At 48.7% G+C, this 20548-nt stretch overlaps 2 protein-coding genes across 3 annotated transcripts in view; both read left to right on the top strand.

Annotated features, from left to right (window-relative positions):
- Window positions 1-15343, top strand: part of VPS53 (VPS53 subunit of GARP complex) — a 49373-nt gene extending 34030 nt beyond the window's left edge. The window contains exons 17-22 of the mRNA XM_042830049.1: window positions 1524-1602; window positions 5648-5796; window positions 9562-9631; window positions 11015-11152; window positions 12889-12993; window positions 13353-15343. Of these exons, the coding sequence (XP_042685983.1) occupies window positions 1524-1602; window positions 5648-5796; window positions 9562-9631; window positions 11015-11152; window positions 12889-12993; window positions 13353-13523 (712 nt within the window). The 3' untranslated portion in view covers window positions 13524-15343. The remainder of the gene's footprint in view (window positions 1-1523; window positions 1603-5647; window positions 5797-9561; window positions 9632-11014; window positions 11153-12888; window positions 12994-13352) is intronic.
- Window positions 15344-18390: 3047 nt separating this feature from the next.
- The window catches only part of RFLNB (refilin B), a 3540-nt gene continuing 1382 nt past the window's right edge, over window positions 18391-20548 (top strand). The window contains exons 1-3 of one of the 2 annotated variants that reach the window (XM_042830087.1): window positions 18391-18600; window positions 19357-19466; window positions 20169-20509. In XM_042830087.1, coding sequence (XP_042686021.1) covers window positions 18391-18600; window positions 19357-19466; window positions 20169-20499 — 651 coding nt within the window. In that variant the 3' untranslated portion in view covers window positions 20500-20509. Of the gene's footprint in view, window positions 18601-19356; window positions 19467-20168; window positions 20524-20548 lie in introns of both variants that reach the window. The other variant, XM_042830086.1, reaches the window with a different exon arrangement.

Here is a 20548-nt window from a genome sequence, read left to right as displayed (position 1 = left end):
TGAGAGAAGTAAATTGAGGCAAAAAAAAAAAATTGTTTTGCCTCATATCAGATAAAAGAAAACCTTGGCAAAGATGGGGAAATAATCCGGATTGCCAGTTCTCCCTTAATCTAAGATTCAGCCCGGATAGCAGCAAGATTATGTTTGTTTCAGAAGACTTCCTTCCTGTGATAGCTCTTGTCTCACTCCAGTGGGCAGGATTCACTGAATCTCCATCCAGGTTTTTCATGTGGTGCTGGGCTCCGCTCCATGCTGCACACTCCCTTTCCTCTAGATAATTCTCAGACCTTTTTAAGAGTGAATCCTTGACTGCAAAATAGGGCTGCTATGTCCTCTAAGCCAAAGCAAGCAAGGTAACTGGGAGTAGAAATAAAATAACACCGTGCAATGGGATTTTTCCTATCGTGAGCAAGGCAAGAGTGAGTTCTGCATTTCCCTGTGACCTGTCAGGAGATATTTTGTGTCACTGCTCAGTTTCAGCAGTGGCTGCCATGCAATGAAGTTGGTCCTAGGCAGCTAATACCGCATGTTTTGGAGACTGCTTTAATGTGTAGCTTGTATTTGCTGTTTTAAGACATCTTTAAAGTTAAACTGTCAGGCCTGATGTGATATATCTTGTAGCAAAGACCTTTTAATTGAGGTTCAGTCTGTTCCAGAGGAGAGCACTTTGTTCAGTCTGCTGTCAGTTTAAGTCATAGCTATAAAACTCGCTTTGGCGTTTGCTCCTTCAACATCAAACAAGTTGTTTCTCCTGAGATTTGACATCCTGTTACTCAGGGTCATAAAGAAAATAAAATGTTGCTGCTTACGTACCCTAGGAAGGGTTTATTTCATCACAGACAGTGTGGAGCTACCACCAAACACTTTTACAGCAATGGGCTGGGAGGTTTTTACCTCTGTGGTAGGTAAGCATTTCTGGGGGGAGGCTCTTCTTGAAGCTCAACTGAGGGAAAATTGCTGTCACTTAAATCTGTGCCCTGCTCTGTTGTGAGGCTATGGGTGGCCTTTAGAGTCCCTTTGAACTCCTGAACTCTGTAGGTCTGTTAGAACGCAGGCTGCTTGCTTATGGCCTGGGCTTCCCTCACTGCAAACTCCTGTGTATCTGCCTGGAATTGTATGGGTTTCATTCCCTGCTGCTGAAGTACTGCTCTATGCTGTCTGGAGTGAAGGTTTCGAGTGGCTTCCAGCATAACCAGCATCAAATCTCTCATGGTGTGTTGTGATGCATTGCATTTACAACACATTTGCTGCTTTACAGGAGGTGTGTTTAGTTTAAAATGTAGTCAAATAGGTTTCTCTCCCCATTTGCAACCTTTCGGTCAGCTATAAAAATGTCCTCTCTTATGCAGCTCCTGATGAACAACGTGCAGATTTTCCTGGGTTCTTTTCAGTACAAGTTATAGCCATGTAAATTCACAACATAATGCCAAGTTCATCTAGTAAGTTTTCTTCCTTCCACAGCCAAAGAAACCAGTTCTGACACTGAATTCTATCCTAAAACTTATGCTTGATTCTTTCTCCAGTGTGATTTCCAACAGCATACAGCTGCTAGTGCAGGACTTGGACGCAGCCTGTGACCCTGCCCTGACTGCTATGAGCAAGGTAAGGGTGGATTTGCCTGGGGAGAGGTAACCTTAACATGCACATCATTTACTTAGAGGTCTTGTTTGCTGTGATTGCTTGATTTCATTCTTTACTCTGAGTCTTATCCATATGTTGATTGCTTCTTGGAGCAGCAATTACTGTAGCTATAAACATATCTTTCACTCCAAAACCTAAAATTCATGTTGGAGCTTTCATTCTTTTGCAGCTCTTTAAACACACAAACAACTGAATACTTTGTGTATCTACCTCAGACTCCCCAGTGCTAATGCTAATGAGAGTCCTCAAGATGTAGAGAACTTTTTTTAGCATGAAATTTCAAATCTCCATTCTCCATTTGCTGCCTTGCTTGTATTCTTTGAGGAGAAGTTTCACTTGGCTGCTGGTTTGTGGCTGTTAGGTGGAGGCAGTCAGAGAGTAATGTGGAATTGGGATATCGAGCCCTATTGCTTCTGTGCTCCTCCTGAGGATGTATGGAGCCATTCCTAGAGAGGCCCACATGAGCTGAGCTGAAGGCTTTGATTGCAGTTATGCTGTTGGCTTTTATGTGTTTGAAATGCAGAGCTGTGTTTTCTTGCCAAAGTATTGTGAAAACCCAGAGGGCTCTGGACAAAGGTGAAGACAACAAAAGTGAATTGAACTATTTTTGTTTTTAAAGCAGAAATATTAAATGTAGATCTCCATTTTGGTAGGATCGTGCCTTGAATTTTACTCACTTTTTCTTTATGATACAGTCCAGCTGTCACCAGCCTCACCACCCCCAGCTAATATTGGAAATGGAATGCAGCTAGCAAGAGAGCTTGCACAAGTCCCCCACAGAAAGGGGATTTTTGCTCCAGTAAAGTAACACCATTAGGAAGGGCTCAGTGCTTCAGGTGTCGCTTCTTTGCCATGACAGTTCCTTAGATCCTCCTGAACCCAGCCAGCATAGCAGAGCTGGAATCACTCGGCTCTGTTTATACCCAAGTAAACCACAGCCTTGGGAAAGCAGCAGCTGGTGAGCCATTTATTTTTGTCTTTGGAAAAATAGTAAGATGCAGCATATGTGATGGGACTGATGATTTATAAACAAGTGAAGTGCTATAAAATTAACTAAATAAATACTTGTCACTTGTGCACGCATTCCGCTATTCGCTTTATTCAAGTTTTACTAGAGCTGGGTTTGGTGCAAGAGTTTTTCCCTCACCCCCTTCTTCCCTCTCTTTAACATTTAATATTTGGAAGCTTAAAATCTCAGTCTGTACTAAGAGCTGCTGGGCTGACCCGTTCCAGGTTTCTGTACGTGAAGATGTGTCTATCTCAAGGCTGCTGCTCCATTAGGGCTCTCCCACTGTTCAGTTCCTCCTCATTTATTTCGCTCTGATGTCCAGCCCTGATGGCCAGGGCTGAACAGTGCTGATCCTTTCTTTGAATCTGATGGACGTTTGTGAATAGATGATGGAAATTCTGCCAAGAAATGGCTTGCTGCCACACAGTACTTCTTGTGGATAACAAAGCGCTGTGAACGTGTTGTGGCATTTAATTACCTGGTGTGCTTTTTTAATTGTTGGGATGAGAAGCAGCTAATCTGCATGAGGTATTTTTGCCCCAATTAAGCTTATGGGTTGCGCTGGATAAGGTTTCGTTTATTTGCTGAATTAAACATCGATTTATATGTAAAACTGCATGCAGAACAGGGACTGGGGAATATTTTAGTGACTCAAGTAGATCGCTTGCTGCTTTTAGATTTTGCTGAAAACCTTTTGGCACAGCTGTAATTTCCCACTTCCTTACAATTGAATGGACAGCAGCAAGCCTTTAAAAGCACAGCTTTAACATCTCCAATGTCGTACGAGGAAAACCCAAGAGCAGAGCAATCAGAGCTGCCAGCTGCTAATTAAAGTCAGCACGAGCATGTTGGAGCCAGGATCCAAGTGCTCCCTGCCCCCTGCCTTCACTTTGCTCCCTCCTTGTGCACTGATCCGGGGCTGTGGGTGCTCCCTGTGCCCAGGAATGCTGAGCTGGCAGTGGGATGCTGCAAGGGAGATGTGGTTCATCCCCAATGAATCCACAGTATGACCCGTTTTGCTGCAGACACAGGATCTGCTGGTTCCTCTGCTCTCATCCTCTGAGTGATTTTCAGCTAGTGTATGTAAACTATGTGGATATCCCAAGAAAAAACATACGGTGGGGGAAAAAGAGGCATAAATTGAAAATGTCAGGAACAAAGCTTTACCAGAAGAGTTGGGCTCATATTTCTTTTGATGACTTTTCAGTATGTGTATGATTTCTTGCATTGCAGCTACTGGTTTTTTTTTTTTTGCTGGTGAAATACACACAAAAAGGGCTATTTTTACTGTCTGTGCTTTAAAGTCTCGGTTGTGAAGTATTGCTTTTGGAGTGAAAACCAACAAAATGAAAAAGATTACTCTGTTGTTGTTGTAGTAAGTCAGCTCAGCAGTCCCTTCCCACTTTTTGGCCATTCCTACAGATGGGAATGTTCATCTAGGACTGCTGTCTGTTGAGAAGAGCCAGCACTGAGAATGCCCAAATCCTGAGTATTTTCTTCAGGAGTTGGATGTTAGGAAGTGTTTCTTCTCAGAGTGGTGCTGCAGTGGCACAGCTGCCCAGGGAGTGGGGATGTCCCCATCCCTCGAGGTCTTCCAGATCTTTGGGGATATGGAGTGAGGGGACATGGTCAGTGGGGTGGGTTGGGGTTGGCCCTGGGGCTCTGAGAGGTCTTTTCCAACCTGAGTTTCTATGAAGCAGTTGCCTGCTGAGCAGCCTTCCAGAGAAAAGGAGGAATTACAGCCTGTAGAGCAGGTGACAGGAGAAATATCCCTTCTGAATATGCAGCTCCTGGGAGATGAGCAGTCTGGGTTGTTGGTTGTACATAAGGACAGCCTTGGTAGGATGCGTGCAGACTGTCAGACACTGTGGTTTTGTAAAGAATTTGGCTTCTTTTGCCTGTTAACTCACTGCTGCTGCATGTTGTTTGGATGAGATTGAATCAACTGGGGGACAGAGGAGCTGTAATTAAATTAAAAACAGGACGAAAAAACCCTTTACATGCAAAATTGAGAACTCGAGGAGGAATATTTAAGAACAAATGCCCAGTCGAAAGAAAAAACAGTCACCTTCTGCATCTGTCCTGGTTGTCACATCTTCCTCCTGTTCCACCTCCAGCACGAGGAGCTGCATCTCTCAGCGAGCTCCATGAAGCTGCTGCAGGGTGCATGAACAGCAGCCGTGCTGGGAGCACTTTGCTTGTGTTCCTCATTGGGACTCAGTTTTGTACGCAGATGTTTTGCCAGGGCCATCGTGGTCCAACCCAAGCGCTTCTTTTTTCCTAGCGCCTCATGCTGTGTGTGCTGCTCATGTTTTTTTCACAGAGCTCTGAGAAAGCCAACAGAGTCACACATCTGGCTGACAGGGGATGGTCTGTTGTGTTTCTGCTGACAGTAAATGAAAACAAAATGAGAGCTTGAGTAATTTTTTTTTTCTTTTCTTTGTGTGCTTGGGCTGAGCTGAAGTTGGCATCCCAGCTGGTACACTGAAAGTATTTCAGTGTGAGCTGCATTGCTTTAGAGTGTTTTGGACTTCATTTCTACCTCCTCCACCTATCTGTCATCGGTCTCTCCAATATTAAAGCCTTGGCTGCCGTGCAGGAATCCGGACTTTGCAAGCTTGCAGTTATTTTCTCAAATGCTTGTAATAAGGATTTATATGGGCACTTCATCCCAAAAAACTGGGAGCTGTTAAATATTAAGGCAGCCTAGGGTGCTCCAAAAACCTCTTTTAATGCTGGTGTTTCCCATTACCAGCCATAGTCTTTCTGTTCTGGTGCAAAAAGGGCCGTTCTGGGTCTTCCTTCTTTGCATTTTGTTCTGGTTTTGCTCAGTCAATCCACTGACAAGGGATATGACCTCGGTGGTGGTGAATTGCAGAGACAGTCTCTTGATAATTCCTCAGAGATCCTTCTGCAGGAAGCTTGTACAGTTTTCCTTATGTATTGCTTGAATCCTGGTGAGTTAAACTGCTTGTTTGTTATCTCCTCTTTGTGCAGATGCAGTGGCAAAACGTGGAACATGTTGGTGACCAGAGTCCTTATGTCACCTCAGTGATTCTCCACATCAAGCAGAACGTCCCCATCATCCGTGACAACCTGGCATCCACCAGAAAGTATTTCACTCAGTTCTGTATAAAGTTTGCAAAGTAAGTTACCAGCGTGGCACAGAATTCCTCTGCTTTTCACCAGTCTGTCAGTACGTGACCATTGTTTGCTTCCTAATGTGCAGGCAGTGCTTGGGTGAAGACCAATCCAGGTCTACCCCATCCAGGCACATGGGGTAGGGCAGCAAACACCTGCAGCTGCTGGCAAAACTAAAAGATAGTTCAATTTCTTATCTCAAGAAAGGTCTGGAAACATCATAACGCCCTAAATGCAAATATCTGAGTGTTTTCCAGGCAAATTGTTTGATACTGTGAAAGTAACTGGAAAACGAGACAGAAATTTCCTCTTGCCTTTGTATTCAGGGCTGAGGGTGTCGTTCTCCAGCACTTCTGGAAATCCAAGCTTTGAAGCTATGTGTCCAAAACCAAAATTCAGTTCTCTGGGAAGATGTTTTCAACTCTTGCTTGCTTGCCTGAGGCCATTTGAGCTCTGCATCCAATGCCCCAGGGAAAAGGCACAGGAGGACATGGTCAGTTGTAGCTGCACGTGGCTATCCTGGTAGAGCCTTGGGAGCAGCACCATACATATCATGTGTCTCCCTTTAAAATCTTTCACATTTCATTCAACCATAATAAGCTAATCATCCTGAAATAAACCGTATGGCCTGGCAGTTACTGTGTGGATTTGAGAGCAGTGCTCCAGTTCCTGCTTCAGCAGGAAAAGCTGCAGTAGGCTCTCCTGAGAACCATTAACTTTCGCAGCGGGGAGGCTGGCCTCAGCGTTTCATTCCCCCTTTCTATCTCTGGGTACTCATTAGTTTGCATTAAGGAGCAGTTACTGATAAATCATATTATGACATTGGCCATAATCACTGTTTGAAAAGCTGTCCCAGTGAAAATGTATTGCACTTAAGCCTTTTATGTGGTTATGCTTGAATTTTATATTGCTCACATAGTGATAAATAATAATAGGAAAAAAATTTACTCAGCTGTTCACAGCACACTCATAATACCTCAGCTTAGTTGTCTCCCTTTTAACTTTATTGCTAAGCACATACCCTGTAAGCTCTGCATAAAATACCTCAGTCTCACATACGAGAGGAGTCCAGATCTGAAGTGTGTGCCTTCATCAGAGCTTATTCCATGGAACACCACAGAAAGCTGCCTTCTATATGTTAATGCCTGCATCTCTGTGACCTGCCAGCCACTCTCTGCTCTAATGGATTGCATCAAGGGCTGGGGTTGAGTTACAGGACCACGGGGGAGAAGGCAGCTAAAGTCACCAAATTTAAAAGAGAGATGTGAGCCAAGTCTGGAAGGAGAAGAATTACCGTCAGGAATTGCATCAATCCTCTAATCTCATCTGTCATTTTCGCTTTGTTTTGACCCATGTGCAACCCTCACTGCCCTGAATTAGTGAGAGGCGTGCAGCAGCGGGCCCTGGGGGTTACATGGAGGAGGGCTGCAGCGAGGAGCTCTGTTGGTTTGGAAGCAGAATGCTGAGCTCAGCCTGGGCGAGTCCACAAGGGCTGGGCACGGCGTAGTGCAGCGCTGCGGTGACGCAGTGACACCGGGATGCTTGGGATGACATCCCATCATTGCTCATCTGCCTGCCTGCCCTGCTCAGCACATCAGCGTGGGGGATTGGGAAAACACAGGCTGAGCCTCTCCCATCGGATGGGAGCCTCTCGCATGCTGTGCTTTCTGTGCTTTAGGTTCCTCGTCTGCTTTATTGTTCCACGAGGGACTTGTCTGCTTCGATGGAGCTGGTTTTACAGCCGAAGCTGCAAATGATTTCTGGCATCCAGTGGAGCTCTGTGGATGTGCAGGGAGTTAAAGGCGTTCAGAGCACAAAACTGTGTGCTGAGCACTCACTGCCGAACGTGCACGTATCGCTCACATTGGGTTTGCTTCCAAGAGCCAAACTCTGTGTCCTACACAAGAAAGTTGAGTGATTTTTTCTTTTTTTTTTTTTCACTTAAGGGCAACTGCTCTTAAAAAGAAAAAGGAAAAAAAAAAAACCCTAAAAAAACAGAGCAGCCCTTGAATCTCATGGTTTGTCTCGTCTGTCCTGCTAGAGCTGAAAAGCTGTTTCCAATAAGACAGCATGAAATAACAGGCATGCAGGGATGGAAGGTCGCTTTCTCCTTCTGCACTGATTGTGGGTGGCCATCCTAAAAGGCCTGGGAATGGTTTTATGTGAGGCAGAGTGCTGGCTGTGAGATACCACGTGGTTATACGGTGCTAAAAAGTTTCTCATGCACAATGTGAGCATCAGCTCCATGTCTGACCTTACAGAGAGCCAGAGCATTGGACCCACATGCAGATCAAAGGTACAGGGACCTCCTGTGCTCTTCCCCTTGGACACACTGCTGCACCCGGAGCTGGTGGCATTGCCTGAGCTCCAGCTGTGCTCAGCACTCACTAATTGCTTTCTGGGAATCATTCACACACCTGAAAAATGGCCTTCTAAGGTATAACCTACCTCCTGAGCTATCTCTAAGTGCTTTATTACAGGAGGAGGCAGGGCTTGTTTTTCTCCCCTTATTTACATTCTATTGCCAAGGCTGTTTCTCCAGTGGCCAAATTCAGTGTTGTTTAGGGCAGCCCAGTAGCTGGTTCTCAGCAATGGTTTGAACTTGTTCTACTTGATGCCTCTCCAGGAAAGGATGATTCAGTGAGAGGTCACAGCTGTGTCTGAGTGAAGGGAAAGGGAAGGAGATTTTGCTTGGGAAGGCTCTTCCTTGAGCCATTTCGTGCTCTGTGCTCAGCAGCTTGGCATGTTCTATGCCTGAGTTATGCTTTTGTCATTTGTTCATGAGGAAGGGTGAAAAATAAAAGTCCTGGCTTGGAGAACAGGTGTCAGGACAAACAAGACGCTGACGGTGCTCTTTTGTTCATTGGAAGGGAAAAAATAGCTTGACAGATGGGAGGGGGAAACCACACTGAATTCACATCATCACCAAAAGCAGCGCCTCATTCAGAAAACAGACCCAACTGTGAGACCTAAGGACAGAGATGCTGAAACTGAAGAATTGCCTCATGTTGGGACAAGGCCCTGGAAATAACGTGAGCTGCATCCAGCTGATGAGGGCCCTTATCTTCTGCTGTTTTGCCACTGGAGCACGAAGCTACCACAAAGCCTGCTAAAAAGAAGCAAAAAGCCAAAACCAAAATTCTGGGATGCTTTGTGCAACGTGGTGGATATTGGGCTTGGCTTCCAGCTTTACCAAATTCTCTGCTATTGAGTGTATGTACCTTGAGCATCTTCCTGAGTCTGAAAAATAGCAAAACAGGAGAATGTGTTGTCCTGGCTCAGTTGGCTGGAAGCTCTCTGGAGGGATGCTGTCCTGCGTGTGTCCCTGCAGACCTCCAGCCATGGCTGGATCTCAAGTTCAGTTTGTAATATATGTGTTGTGGAATTACTGTGTGCGATAAAATGTCAGTTCTGGATACAATCTAGATGCTTCCACTCCATGTCCATGAATAGCTGTACTAATCCTGGTGTGTAGAATGTACCATAGTTGGTTTTCTTGTTCTTCAACTTGTGCTGTAGTACTTCATATGTAATTTACAGCAGTTCATTTATGTGCAGATTCTTAACTTAAAGATCATCGTGGAGTAAAGCAGAATAATTAATTTCTATTTATTATTCTTAACGTGCCTAGAGTCAGCTAGAGAGCCATGCACCTACTGTGCATTTGTGGAAAGCCAGGTGCTGTTGTGGTCCTGCATGCTTTGTTGGCCCAGCATCCCACGTGATCCAAATACTGACATTAACTGTCATTCTGTGTCTCTTCTTTGCAGCTCTTTCATTCCCAAGTTCATCAACCACCTCTTTAAGTGCAAGCCTATCAGCATGGTGGGAGCAGAACAGGTAAGTAGTAGTAGTTGTGTTCTAAGTAGTATTTCACCATTTCTGTATTCAAGAAGTCCATACAGATGTTGGTAAAAGGGGCAGAATTCGTGTACACTCAGTGCCTGCTCAGCCATCAAGCAGAAGGATGCCATGTCCTGCAGGGGCTTTGCCCACTGGCCCCAGGTGCTGGCCCCTTCTGCTGGGAGGAAATGAAGCTGAAGGAGCCAAAGGGCTGGTGACAGAGTTTGTGTCCTGGCCAACAGGGAGTACAAACAGATTTTTGCCTCCTATGATTTTCCTACTATGTAAGAATGGCCATCATCTTCCTTTCCTCAGAACTGTGCCAGGAGATTGGGGTCATGGTCACAAAGTGGGATGTTTTTTCTATTTTGTTCCCAAAATTGCCAAACCTGAACTTGGTGGGAGTTTGGAGTCTTACTAGGCAACAGGTGCTGGGGAGCCTTAAGGCAGAATGGTTTCCTTTCCATGTAAGTGAGCACGAAGAAGTCTACATGGAAAGGAGAATTCCTCAGCCAGGAAAAAAATTCATGGGGTCTGTTAGGATCTGCAGGAATCCTGCTCTGAGGGACAGCCTGACACAGCACCGGGCTCAGCAGCTCTGCTGTGCACAGAAGTGCCCCTTTGTGCTGTGGTTTCCTGGCTTCCCAGAACCGTACTGATAACATCAGTTCATCTCCTGCAGTTTCTGACCTCCACCTCTTTAGACGTATGGGAAGAGTGCAGTATTGGGGTTAATTTCACTTGGTGACATCCTAACCCATAGGACTGGATTGTCAGGCAGGGGCTGAGCAGTCAGTGCTGAACACAGAGGCTGCTGCTTGCTTCTGGGCTGCTGAAAACCACCATGCAGCAGGCTGAGAGCTGCAGTCAGCACAGGATGTTGTGCAGTTCTTAGGGTAGAGATGTTGTGTTGTAATTCTTTTTTAACGTGGAAAAACAATTGGTTGAGTAAATGCAGAAAACTTGATGTAATTGCTTGTTAGCTGCAAGAGGAAGCATGTTGGTAATTCATTTGACCTTGGTATTTAAATAATGATCCAGCTACAGGTAATCAGGATTGTTTGTACTGTTTATAGTTCTCAGTTCATACTGTCAGAAGGAAGAGGAGGGAGGAATGCAGGCTGTGTGTGCCAGGTGCTGGGCTGCCCCAAGGCCACAGAGCAGTGCTGTTAGAGCCAACAGCTGGTGCTGATAAATAGCTGTGGGTGATCTTGTCTCCTTGAAGTGCCATTACATGGGTCAGCCCCTCCTGTCCCTGCAGTCCCATTACCAGGATGCTTTCAGCGTGAGAAGTATTAAACTTTTGGCGTGTTGGATTATAGCAGCTAATGGAGCTGTGTGGAAGGGACCCACGTAACAGGGTGTGATTAACTATTGCAGCTGCTGCTGGACACTCACTCTCTGAAGATGGTCCTCCTGGATCTGCCCTCCATCGGGTCCCAAGTGGTGAGAAAGGCTCCTGCCAGCTACACGAGGATAGTGGTGAAAGGCATGACGCGGGCTGAAATGATCCTGAAGGTAACTCAAGGCTTTTGATAACCTGCCAGCCAGACTGCTGGCCTGGGAATCCAAGCAAGCAAATTCCAGGGGGCCCTTGCTCTGAACACAGCACTGCAGATTGCACGTGAATGTATGCGTGCTTGTATGGGTGTGCTGCCAGCTGCTGCAGAAACCTGGCTCGTTGGCCTTGGTTTTGCTGCTGCTTCTCTTTTATCACCACATTTGGGGTTTTGTCCTCATTTTTCAAGATAGCTGAGTGCTCAGGTTCTGCTTACTGGGAGAGCTGAGGCAAGCGGGTTCCCCTGGGAGGGTGTGAAAATCAGAGCTGACATCCGTGAGTGTCTGTCTTAGGGCAGACCCTCCAGTTCAGGTTACTCCAGGCCTTTGTGCAGACTTCATCCCACAGGGGAGCCAAGCTGTGCTTGAGTCACCTGTTTACTGTCTAGTGCAACAGCCAGTGCAAACATGTCTGGGTTACTGTATTCACCAGAGCCCTTTTTCATTTTCCAGACCTGGTGCCTGGAAAATGACCCAAAAGCTGTGTGTTGTCTTCATAAAAAGTAACGAGCAAAGCAATCTCCCCTGCTTCCCCTTCCCCCTCATTGTCTTTATGCAGCAAGAAGGTAGGTCTGAGCCCAGGAGAAGCCAAGGGAGCTCTGCAGTTGTGCTGGGCAGTGGGTTTGTCCCCTGCTCGCTGACCACACTGTGAGGATGTTTCTGACAGTGATTTGGGCTCTTTGTGCTCGGCCGCTTCTCCATGTTGCTTTGCTCACCCACCCAGGGTGATGTCATGGCTGAGTTTGTGTTCTGGATTCGTAAATCAGTTCTGAAATTCTCTGCTTTTGGGATGAAATGACTGAGGTGTAATTAAATACGTTAAAGCAAGTCTAAATTTTTGTAGAAATAGCCTGAAGAAAAATACCCTTTTATTGCCAACAGGAGCAGGAAACGTTGTTGCCAGTTGTGCACAGAATCCAGTCTTTCCCTGATGCTTACACTGTACATTGAGGAGTCTTTTCCCTAAGAAATTCACTCCGTCAAAAGGATGGAGTAATGCACTCAGGGGTCACAGGCTCTCCTCCGTATTACTGAGATGGTTTAGAAGTGATGCCTCTGTTGCACACAGTGCCACTGTGTAGCACTGAGTCCTGGCTTGTACCCGTGCAGCTAATTCAGTGGGAGGATCATTAAGCCCATGGGTGGCACAAACATGTTAATTCAGCTGAGCTGCAGAAAGCTCAGATGTGAGCACGGAGGAGGGAGTCAAGGAGTGCACATCCTGCAGAGCCATTTCCTTTCTTCTCTGGCTGCAGTGTCTGAAGTTCCAGCTTTTCATCTTAGCACTGGATTTTTACAAGGGCTGTAAATTAAGGATTTATAAGCGTGTACATGGCTATGATGTTTCATTGGTCTGAAGTGCAGCAAAAGAAAGAAATGTCTCAGTGACAGAATGCAGTGTGGGGTGAGATGGGTCAGTGGAAACATATGGAAACATTTTCAGAGATGGAGAAGATTCTGGTCCTGTGCTCTTCCTGCCCTACATGTTGCCATGCACATGCATGCATGACTCTTGCTGCCTGGTCCCATTTACCCGTTTCAGCTCACATTTACCTGTTGGCACATGCAACATCTCACTTGTTCCTTAAACATTGTATTTTATGAGAAACCAGACCTGCTGTCACTCTCATGCCTGAACTCAGCACTGCCTTTAGTTCCTAGAATTTGTCTGAGCTCCTCTGTTCTTGCCTTGGCAGGTGGTTATGGCCCCGCATGAGCCCCCAGTTGTGTTTGTTGACAACTACATCAAGCTTCTTGCTGACTGCAGCACGGACACTTTCCAGAAGATACTGGACATGAAGGTTAGAAACAGTCCTGCAGAAATTCTACTCGTTTCTAGAGCTGCTCTGAGATTATTGGTGACTCTCTCAGTAGAAATAAAAGGGATTTGGGAGCGGGAAAGACATTTTTGAAGGCAAACGTGTCCTCTCTACCATGAAAGCATGTAGAGTTGCTCCTGAAGAACACCTCCTCAGTTTGGTTAGCGTGCTTATAGCTATATAAGCTATATACAAGGGGCAGAGCTCAGCTGTCTCTGTGTCACTGAGAGATGTGCTGTTTGGGGGGTGAACAAAGGAGATTTGAAATGAGTTTTCCTGCAGTCATCAGCCCACGTGCCTGCTCCTCGATCTAACCTCATTGCTTCCCTTTGCTGTGGCAGGGCCTGAAGAGGAGTGAGCAGAGCAGCATGCTGGAGCTTTTCCGCCAGCGCCTCCCAGCACCTCCTTCTGGGGTGGAGAACAGCAGCTCACTCTCACTGAGCACCCCAACCCCTGAGCAGGAATCCTCCCGGATACGGAAACTGGAGAAACTCATCAAAAAAAGACTCTGAGCAAAAGGAACCTGTTGCTCAGGACTAGCTGCAGGCACTGGGAGAGCACAGCTCTTGGGAGTTAATATTTACAGAATGCTGCTGGAAGATCCGTGTCCCATCGCTCTCATGCCCTGTGATCTGTTGCCCATCATGTGCTGTGGCACTGCTGCTCCATTCAGACCAAGGGAGAATCTGACCACGGTGTTTGCCCTTAGATAGCTTAGCATGGTTGAAACCCAGGACACCGTGGTGGAGAAAACAGAGGCACCTTGAAGTCAGCAGCTACAAAAGGGGTTTAGGTGCACAGAGCATCTGGCTATGATGTGCTTGTCCCAGCTACCAGCCCAGTGAGGCTCTCCTGCTGCATCACTATGGATTTTGCCTGAGAACTTGGTGTTACTGCTTGCTCCCTGCTGCAGAGCTGCTCCTCTGTTTCGTTATTTATTTGGGGATTGGGAGGGACAGAAAGAAACAAAACAATGATGATGATAATAATAATCTTTAACAACTTTCAGGCATCTGAAAGCTCGACTGCAATTGTTGGAAAGGCCCAGGACAGAGCCATGATGCCAGCACCAAGTAGGATCTGTTGGGGTGTCAGCATCCCTGCCCTGCCTGTGCTGTGTCCCAGAGGAGGCTCAGTGCAGGCACTCATCACCTCCTCTCTACCAATGCTGGATTTCTTCCTGAACTCCTCTGTGCCCTTCTCCTGGGACTCTGAAACTGTGTGCCCACTCAGTAAATAATTGAATCCCACGTGGACTTTGGGGCCAATAGACCAGCTGTGCCTGCTTTATGTTAACTCAAGCTTCACAGGTATTTGCAGGAAAAATGTCATGTAACAGTCCTGCAGGTGAGGAGTGAATGCACTGTCAGATGCCTTCCAGGTGGGGTCCCAACTTCATTGAATTTGGGTCTTGTGACTTTAATTTGTAGGGGACTGGTCCCTATGGATGTGTCACTGTGGACATCAGCACTCATTGCTGCACAGCTGGGAGGGAGGAGCCAGGCAGACTGCAGGAATATGAGCTCTGTCCACCCAGCCCCTAAGATTCACTGCAGGGGGAAAGTGAGAAGCTCCCAGCATAGCTGCGATTCCCTGCAGGGGCTGTATTTTTGGGGCATGGGCTGCACCCTTTCCTTCTGCCCATTTGATGACAGTGGGAAGGCAGGATGTGTGCCCAGCGTAGTAAAACCCTGTACTCCTTCTGCACAGCCAGCAAATCAGCCTGCTCCAAGCAGTCAGGAGATGGTCACAGGATTCGAGCAGAACAAACCCACAGAGAGGAGATCCTTACTAGGCAGGTGTCTCCTAACAGCTCCATACGCCCTAGCCCTGCAGTGAGGTGCATGTCAACAGGTGAGGTAACACTGTCTCTTTTGGCTGTGTTTTTGGGGTCACCGGGCCAGGATCCTGCAGTGGGAGGTAGCAACAAGGAGAGACAGCATTACAGATCTCCCCAAACCCATTTATTCACTTATTTCTTCTCCTAATTTCACATCGGGTGACAAAAGAAGGGTATTGGAAAGCTCATTGGGATTGTGAGCAGCCCTTCTTAAAGGACACATTATCTCAAGTCACAACGTGAATTATTGTTGTTGGATGCAGTGGTTGGGGTGGGGGGAACGTGGTGCTGCAGAGATTCATTATTCCCAGAGGGGGGAAATAATTTATTTGAGATAAATTTTCGCTATGTCTGTGGATGACTCTCTCACTGAATTATGAATAGCTAAAGATGATGTTCAAGTTATCATCATGTGTCTTTCCCTGAAGGCTTCTCCTGTTTCATTCTCTGTGTTTCATTCTGGAAATAAGAGGAAATAAAAGGAGAAATGGATTTTTAGTTTCAGCCCTTGAGGAGTGCTACAGGTCTGGATATTTTGAGTTCCACTCTGCATTTTTCTATCTCCAGTTTTGAGGATTTTGTCCCCCTGACTTTTGGGTACTTCTGGGGTTTGGCACGTCTGTATGCATATGTGTCAGCTTTTGGCATTTACTTCTCTGGGGAATAAAGGAAGGTTTTTTCCTGTGTACAGTGTCACTTTTAACGTGCTTTGGCCGAGGTGTAATTCTGGCTGTGTGTTGGACTGTGACACTGAATTAAATGGTTCCTGGATGCTTCTGGATGCTTTCTGTACAGCTGCACACAGCAAAGTGCAGCAGTTCCTCACCCAAAACTGTGCTGTGTGCTGGGGCTCATGCTCCTGATCGCTGTGACTCCCTGGCAGCTCTGCTCCCTCCTGGCTTTCCCACCTCGTTGGCCTCTGTAGCCCCGCTTAGGAGCTTGGTATAGAATTAGCCTGGAGAATTAGAGCCTCATTTGCTTTTCTCTGGAACTGCTGGGTTTACTGCCTGTGCTCATTCGTGGATCTCAGCCAAAGAAGCTCTGCTGGCCCTGAGCTCCCAGGTGTGAGCACATGGGGTTGGATTTGGGGCTTTGCCAGCTTTTGCTTTGCAGAGAGCTGGTGCCATCAGTTCTGGGGTGGTGGCGACCAGGTGCCAGCATGACTCGGTGCCATCACCATCATCCATCAGAGAAGAACCTGATTCCCAGGGCTGTGCAATTCCCAAATCCCTGCAATTCCTGCTGCTTCCAAGCGTGGCTGCGAGCAGAGCTCGGTGTCCAGCTCATTTGTGGTCTGCACCCACGGGAGCAGCCTGGTATTTCCCATCATTTGGAAATAATTTTCCATCGTTATCAAATAACACAGCATCCTTCTGATTTGTTTCACCAGCCCTCAGGGATGGCCCCCCGGCTCGCTGTCAATGCAGTTATTGTTTGATTACTGATTATGCTGAGCGAGCCCAGCCCTGGTGGAAAGTCTTTTATAGAAAGAGGACCTTGATAAGAGTCTCAGATCTGCTTTGTCCCAGCCAGGGGGCAGGCAGTTAAAAAGTAAATAATGTGGACAAACAGGGAAAAGATTTGCAGTGCCATTGGTGATGATGTATAGATCCACACAGTATGAGAGGCTTAAAGAGAGAGGCTATCAGCAAGTGTCCTTTTAATTGAGCAGCTACAATTCTGCTTAACCCTTTCACTTTCACCCTAGCAAAGAAGTTATCAGCCCTGCACACGGGCTGCAGGGTGACTTCAAGCTGCTCAGACCCCTCTGCTTCAGCTGCTAAACCCAGAAACAAGAGCCAGGAGGGGCCCAGCACTGCAGGAGCTGCACTGGGGACACCTCTGGCAGCTGCTGGGGGAATGCCACAGGTCATCCCTGCTGTAAACAATGCTGACTTGGTTAGTGGCAGAGCAGTCGTAGCTCAGGAGCTCCACAGCAGCTCTGAAACAACAATTGCGTTCATCCGGAAACTGCTCCAGCAGTTCATTTCATAAAGGGCTTTTATGGGAGGTTTTGGAGCAAGAGGCGATCAGCTTTCCTGCTGCTCTTCTTGGGGAATGTGTTTAAATCAAAAGGAACCGAACACCTGTCCAGCACATTTGCTCAGACCCCAAAGATTTCAATCAATTATTTTTTTCAACGTCCTTTTTCTTTCCATCTGCTTTTTTTTTTTTTTTTTTTTTTTTTTTCTTTTTTTTTTTCCAGCAAAGACAAACAGCCTCATAGTATTTCTTCAAAGGAATGTAAATTCCTTGAGGAAGTATCCGGAGTTCCCAGCACAGCATAACTGCAAACCACAGACGCCTACGGCTGAAAGCTCCGCTCTGCTTTCAATTTGGGGGCAGCGAAGGAATTCTTTTTAAGGCTTTGGGTTCTCTGGTGCTGGGCCCATCAGGCCAGACAGCGTGTTCCTGCACGGGGCTGTTTGCTTTGGCTGCCTGCAGGCATTGCTTTCCATCCACACGAGTATTCCCCCACCAAATCTGATGACACGGCGCAATTACTTCATTAGGATTTTCCAGAAACCCTTCCTTTAGTCTCTTTGAGTGCTGGAAAGGCCTCTCCTGCTTTCCTCTTTCACCTTCTGCAGCTTTGCCTGAATGATGTGGCTGAGGGCGGCAGCGCAGCCGCGTGGCTTCAGCTCTGCAGCAGGAGCTGGGGGCAGCTCTGTGATGTTTGAAGGGTCTTTGTTTGAAGCCTGTCTTTGATTCTGGGACCTTATTGCTCGTTGTGGCCAGGTGAGGTTGATTTATTCTCCCAGTGATAGAGAGGTGATGGCTTCATGTCACGCAGGGGAGGGTCAGGTTTATTCGGAAACATTTGCTCTTAGGAGTGGTGCTGCAGTGGCACACAAGGAAGTGTGGTGTCAGGGGGAAATTATTTACAGAGAGAGTGGTGAGGTATACTAGAACAGGCTGCCCAGAGAGGCTGTGGATGCCCTGTCTCTGGAGGTGTTCAAGGCCAGATTGGATGGGGCCCTGAGCAGCCTGGTCTAGTATTAAAGAGGGAGGCTGGTCCTGCATGTGGCAGGGGGTTGGAGCTTCATGATCCTTGTGATCCCTTCCAACCCTGGCCATTCTGTGATCCCAGGAGCTGCTCAGGAGCAGCGGAGATGTGGCACTGAGGGCTGTGCTCAGTGGGCACGGTGGGATGCCGTGGGGCTGAACCTGGGGATCTGAGAGGTCTTTTCCGACCTGATTCACAATTCCCCACTGCCTCACCACCCTTGCAGCCGGGCGCACGCGGGGCGTTCAGCTCGGCTCAGCACAGCGGACTCTCATCGGGCCGCCCCACGGCTCTTCTCCCCACCGCTCGGTGAGGGCTGCGAGCGCCGCGTAGGCCCCGCCCCCTTTTATTTTTAGCCACGCCCCCCTTTACGCCAACCACGCCTCTTCTCGTGAGTCACACCCCCTTAAGCCACGCCCCATTTGACTGTAACCACGCCCATTCTCGTGACCGCGCCCCCATAGGCCACGCCCCTCTAGCCGCCGCTGTCCGGGCGCAGGGCGCGGAGCGGGGCTGGGCTGGGGGTGCCGCCATGGTGGGGCGGCTCAGCCTGCGCGAAGTTCCCGAGCTGCCCGACGCCAGGAAGCGGGGCGACGCGGGGCTCGACAGCCCCGACTCCGGGCTGCCCCCCAGCCCCGGACCCGCCCATCCACACTGGCCGCTTTCCGCCGGGAGTCCGGAGCGAACCGCGCACAACGGACTGCCGGAACCCGAAACCCACGCGTCCGTCTCCGCGGCTGCGGTACGTCCCGGGCGTTCGGGTCCGTCTGGGGGGAAAAGGGAGGGAGGTTCGGCTCGAGGGAACGGCGGGTGAGGCCGCAGTCTGGGGTCTGGCGCCGAGGGAATTGGCGGCTCCCAGCCCCGGGCAGCTCGGTCTCCCGTCGGAGTTGGGATCGTTGTGTGACCCCGCAAAGCCCCGCGGAAAACGGCTCGCGGTGTCCCGGGTCCGTGCCGGGACTGGAGCCGGTGTGCCAAAGCGCTCCCAGCCGGCAGCGTCCGCGCAAGGCTGCGGGAAGCGGTCCTGAGCGTTACTGCGAAGTTACGGTACGAGCGTTCGTACGGCAGAGGTGGAATTGGGACGGACTGAGCGCCGGAGGGGGATCGGAGACCCTGAGGACGGCGGGGAGCCCGGCACTGCTCTTCCAGCAGAGGGCACGGGGCTGCTGTGCTGCAGCAGTCGGTCCTTCCCGGTGTGGGACCTCACAGGACCGTCGCTGCTTTGGTTGAATGCTTTTGGGACGGCGCTGTGGTACAGCAGCCACGTGAAGTTTATTCCTTGCCAGCCTGTGGGCTGTGCCTTCCCTGTGCCCTGCGCTGTTCCCGAAGGGAGCGCTGTGCTCTCCAGAGCTGTCCCGTGCCCACCTCCTTGGGGTGGTGCTGTGCCCTTGGGTTGCACCCCCAGCATCCTGCCCAGCAGATTCTCCTGCACATAACAGGAAGCACTACAGAATATGCCGATGCTGTGACTTAACAGGCGTTACTTTTACTTTTCTCGCAGAATTCCACGTTCTCTCCCAGCCCTGCTCTCTCCAGCTGCCCTCCAAGACTGTGTCCTTTATCCTTTGGTGAAGGCGTTGAGTTTGACCCTTTACCACCAAAGGAAATAAGGTAAATACTGTGTTACACCATCACTGGTTGGAAGGAGCTAGCGCATAAAGGAGTAACTGGGCCTTATCAGTGTGTGAGTCAAGTTAATTTATTTGCAGAGCTGTTGCTCACGCAGCTGTACATTCCTGGACCTGGACATTTGCACAGACTGAAGGAGTGTTCTGCCTCTCTTTAATCCCATATGGTTTTTTTCCAGGAAGACTTCCTGTGTTTTACAGCCCTGCTTTTACTCCTAAATGCTGCCTCTCAACTCATTAACCAGGAGAGGACCTTCACAGAAGCCACCTCTTTGTTAGGGGGAAGGAATTGTCCTCTGCCTGGTGCAGGAGGGGCTGAAATCTGCAGGCCTGGAGGTGGGAAGGAGCCAGTGGGGCTGTTTGCACTGAGTGAAGGCCAACCTAGAGCTGCTACAGCGTAAAGGGGGTGAAAGATCACTCTTGACAGTGGAAAACAGAGAGTACAGTAGGGACTTAGCACAGCACGGAGTAGGGATGCTTCTGTGCAAAGCCTAAGGGTGAACGCAGCCCTCTAGATTCAGGCACTGGATGGCTGTAGGCTTCCCACACTCTGACATGACAGCAGTGGTGGGGAGGTGATTCCCAGTGCTGGCAGTAGAGCTGAGGAGCAGCGCTGATACTCCATTTCCCACAAGCTGCACGAGCAGAGCTCTCCCACGTCTCTCCCCTCCTCTCTCCATTCCAGGTACACCTCCTCAGTGAAATACGACTCAGAGAAGCACTTCATCGACGACGTCTACATGCCCGTGGGCTTCAGCGTTTCCTCCTGCAGCCAAACCATCGTCTGCGTCCCCGACTGCACGTGGCGCAGCTACAAAGCCGAGCTGCGTTTCCAGCCCCGCAACAAAGCCCAGCGCTTCACCAGCACCACCATCGTCTACCCGAAGCACGCCAAGACTGTGTACACCACCACCCTGGATTACAACTGCCGCAAATCCCTGCGGCGTTTCCTCTCCAGCGTCGAGCTGGAAACCTCTGAGTGTTTCGGGAGCGATTGCGTCTTGGATGGCTGCTGAGCGGCGGCCGTCCCTGGTGCTCCGATCCATCCCCGGTGCTCCAATCCAT

The sequence above is a fragment of the Centrocercus urophasianus genome, unplaced genomic scaffold, assembly GCF_019232065.1.
Source record: "Centrocercus urophasianus isolate 14NV4802_14NV808 unplaced genomic scaffold, USGS_Curo_1.0 seq_33, whole genome shotgun sequence".
Lineage (NCBI taxonomy): Eukaryota > Metazoa > Chordata > Aves > Galliformes > Phasianidae > Centrocercus > Centrocercus urophasianus.
This window is presented reverse-complemented; position numbering and strand designations above follow the sequence as displayed.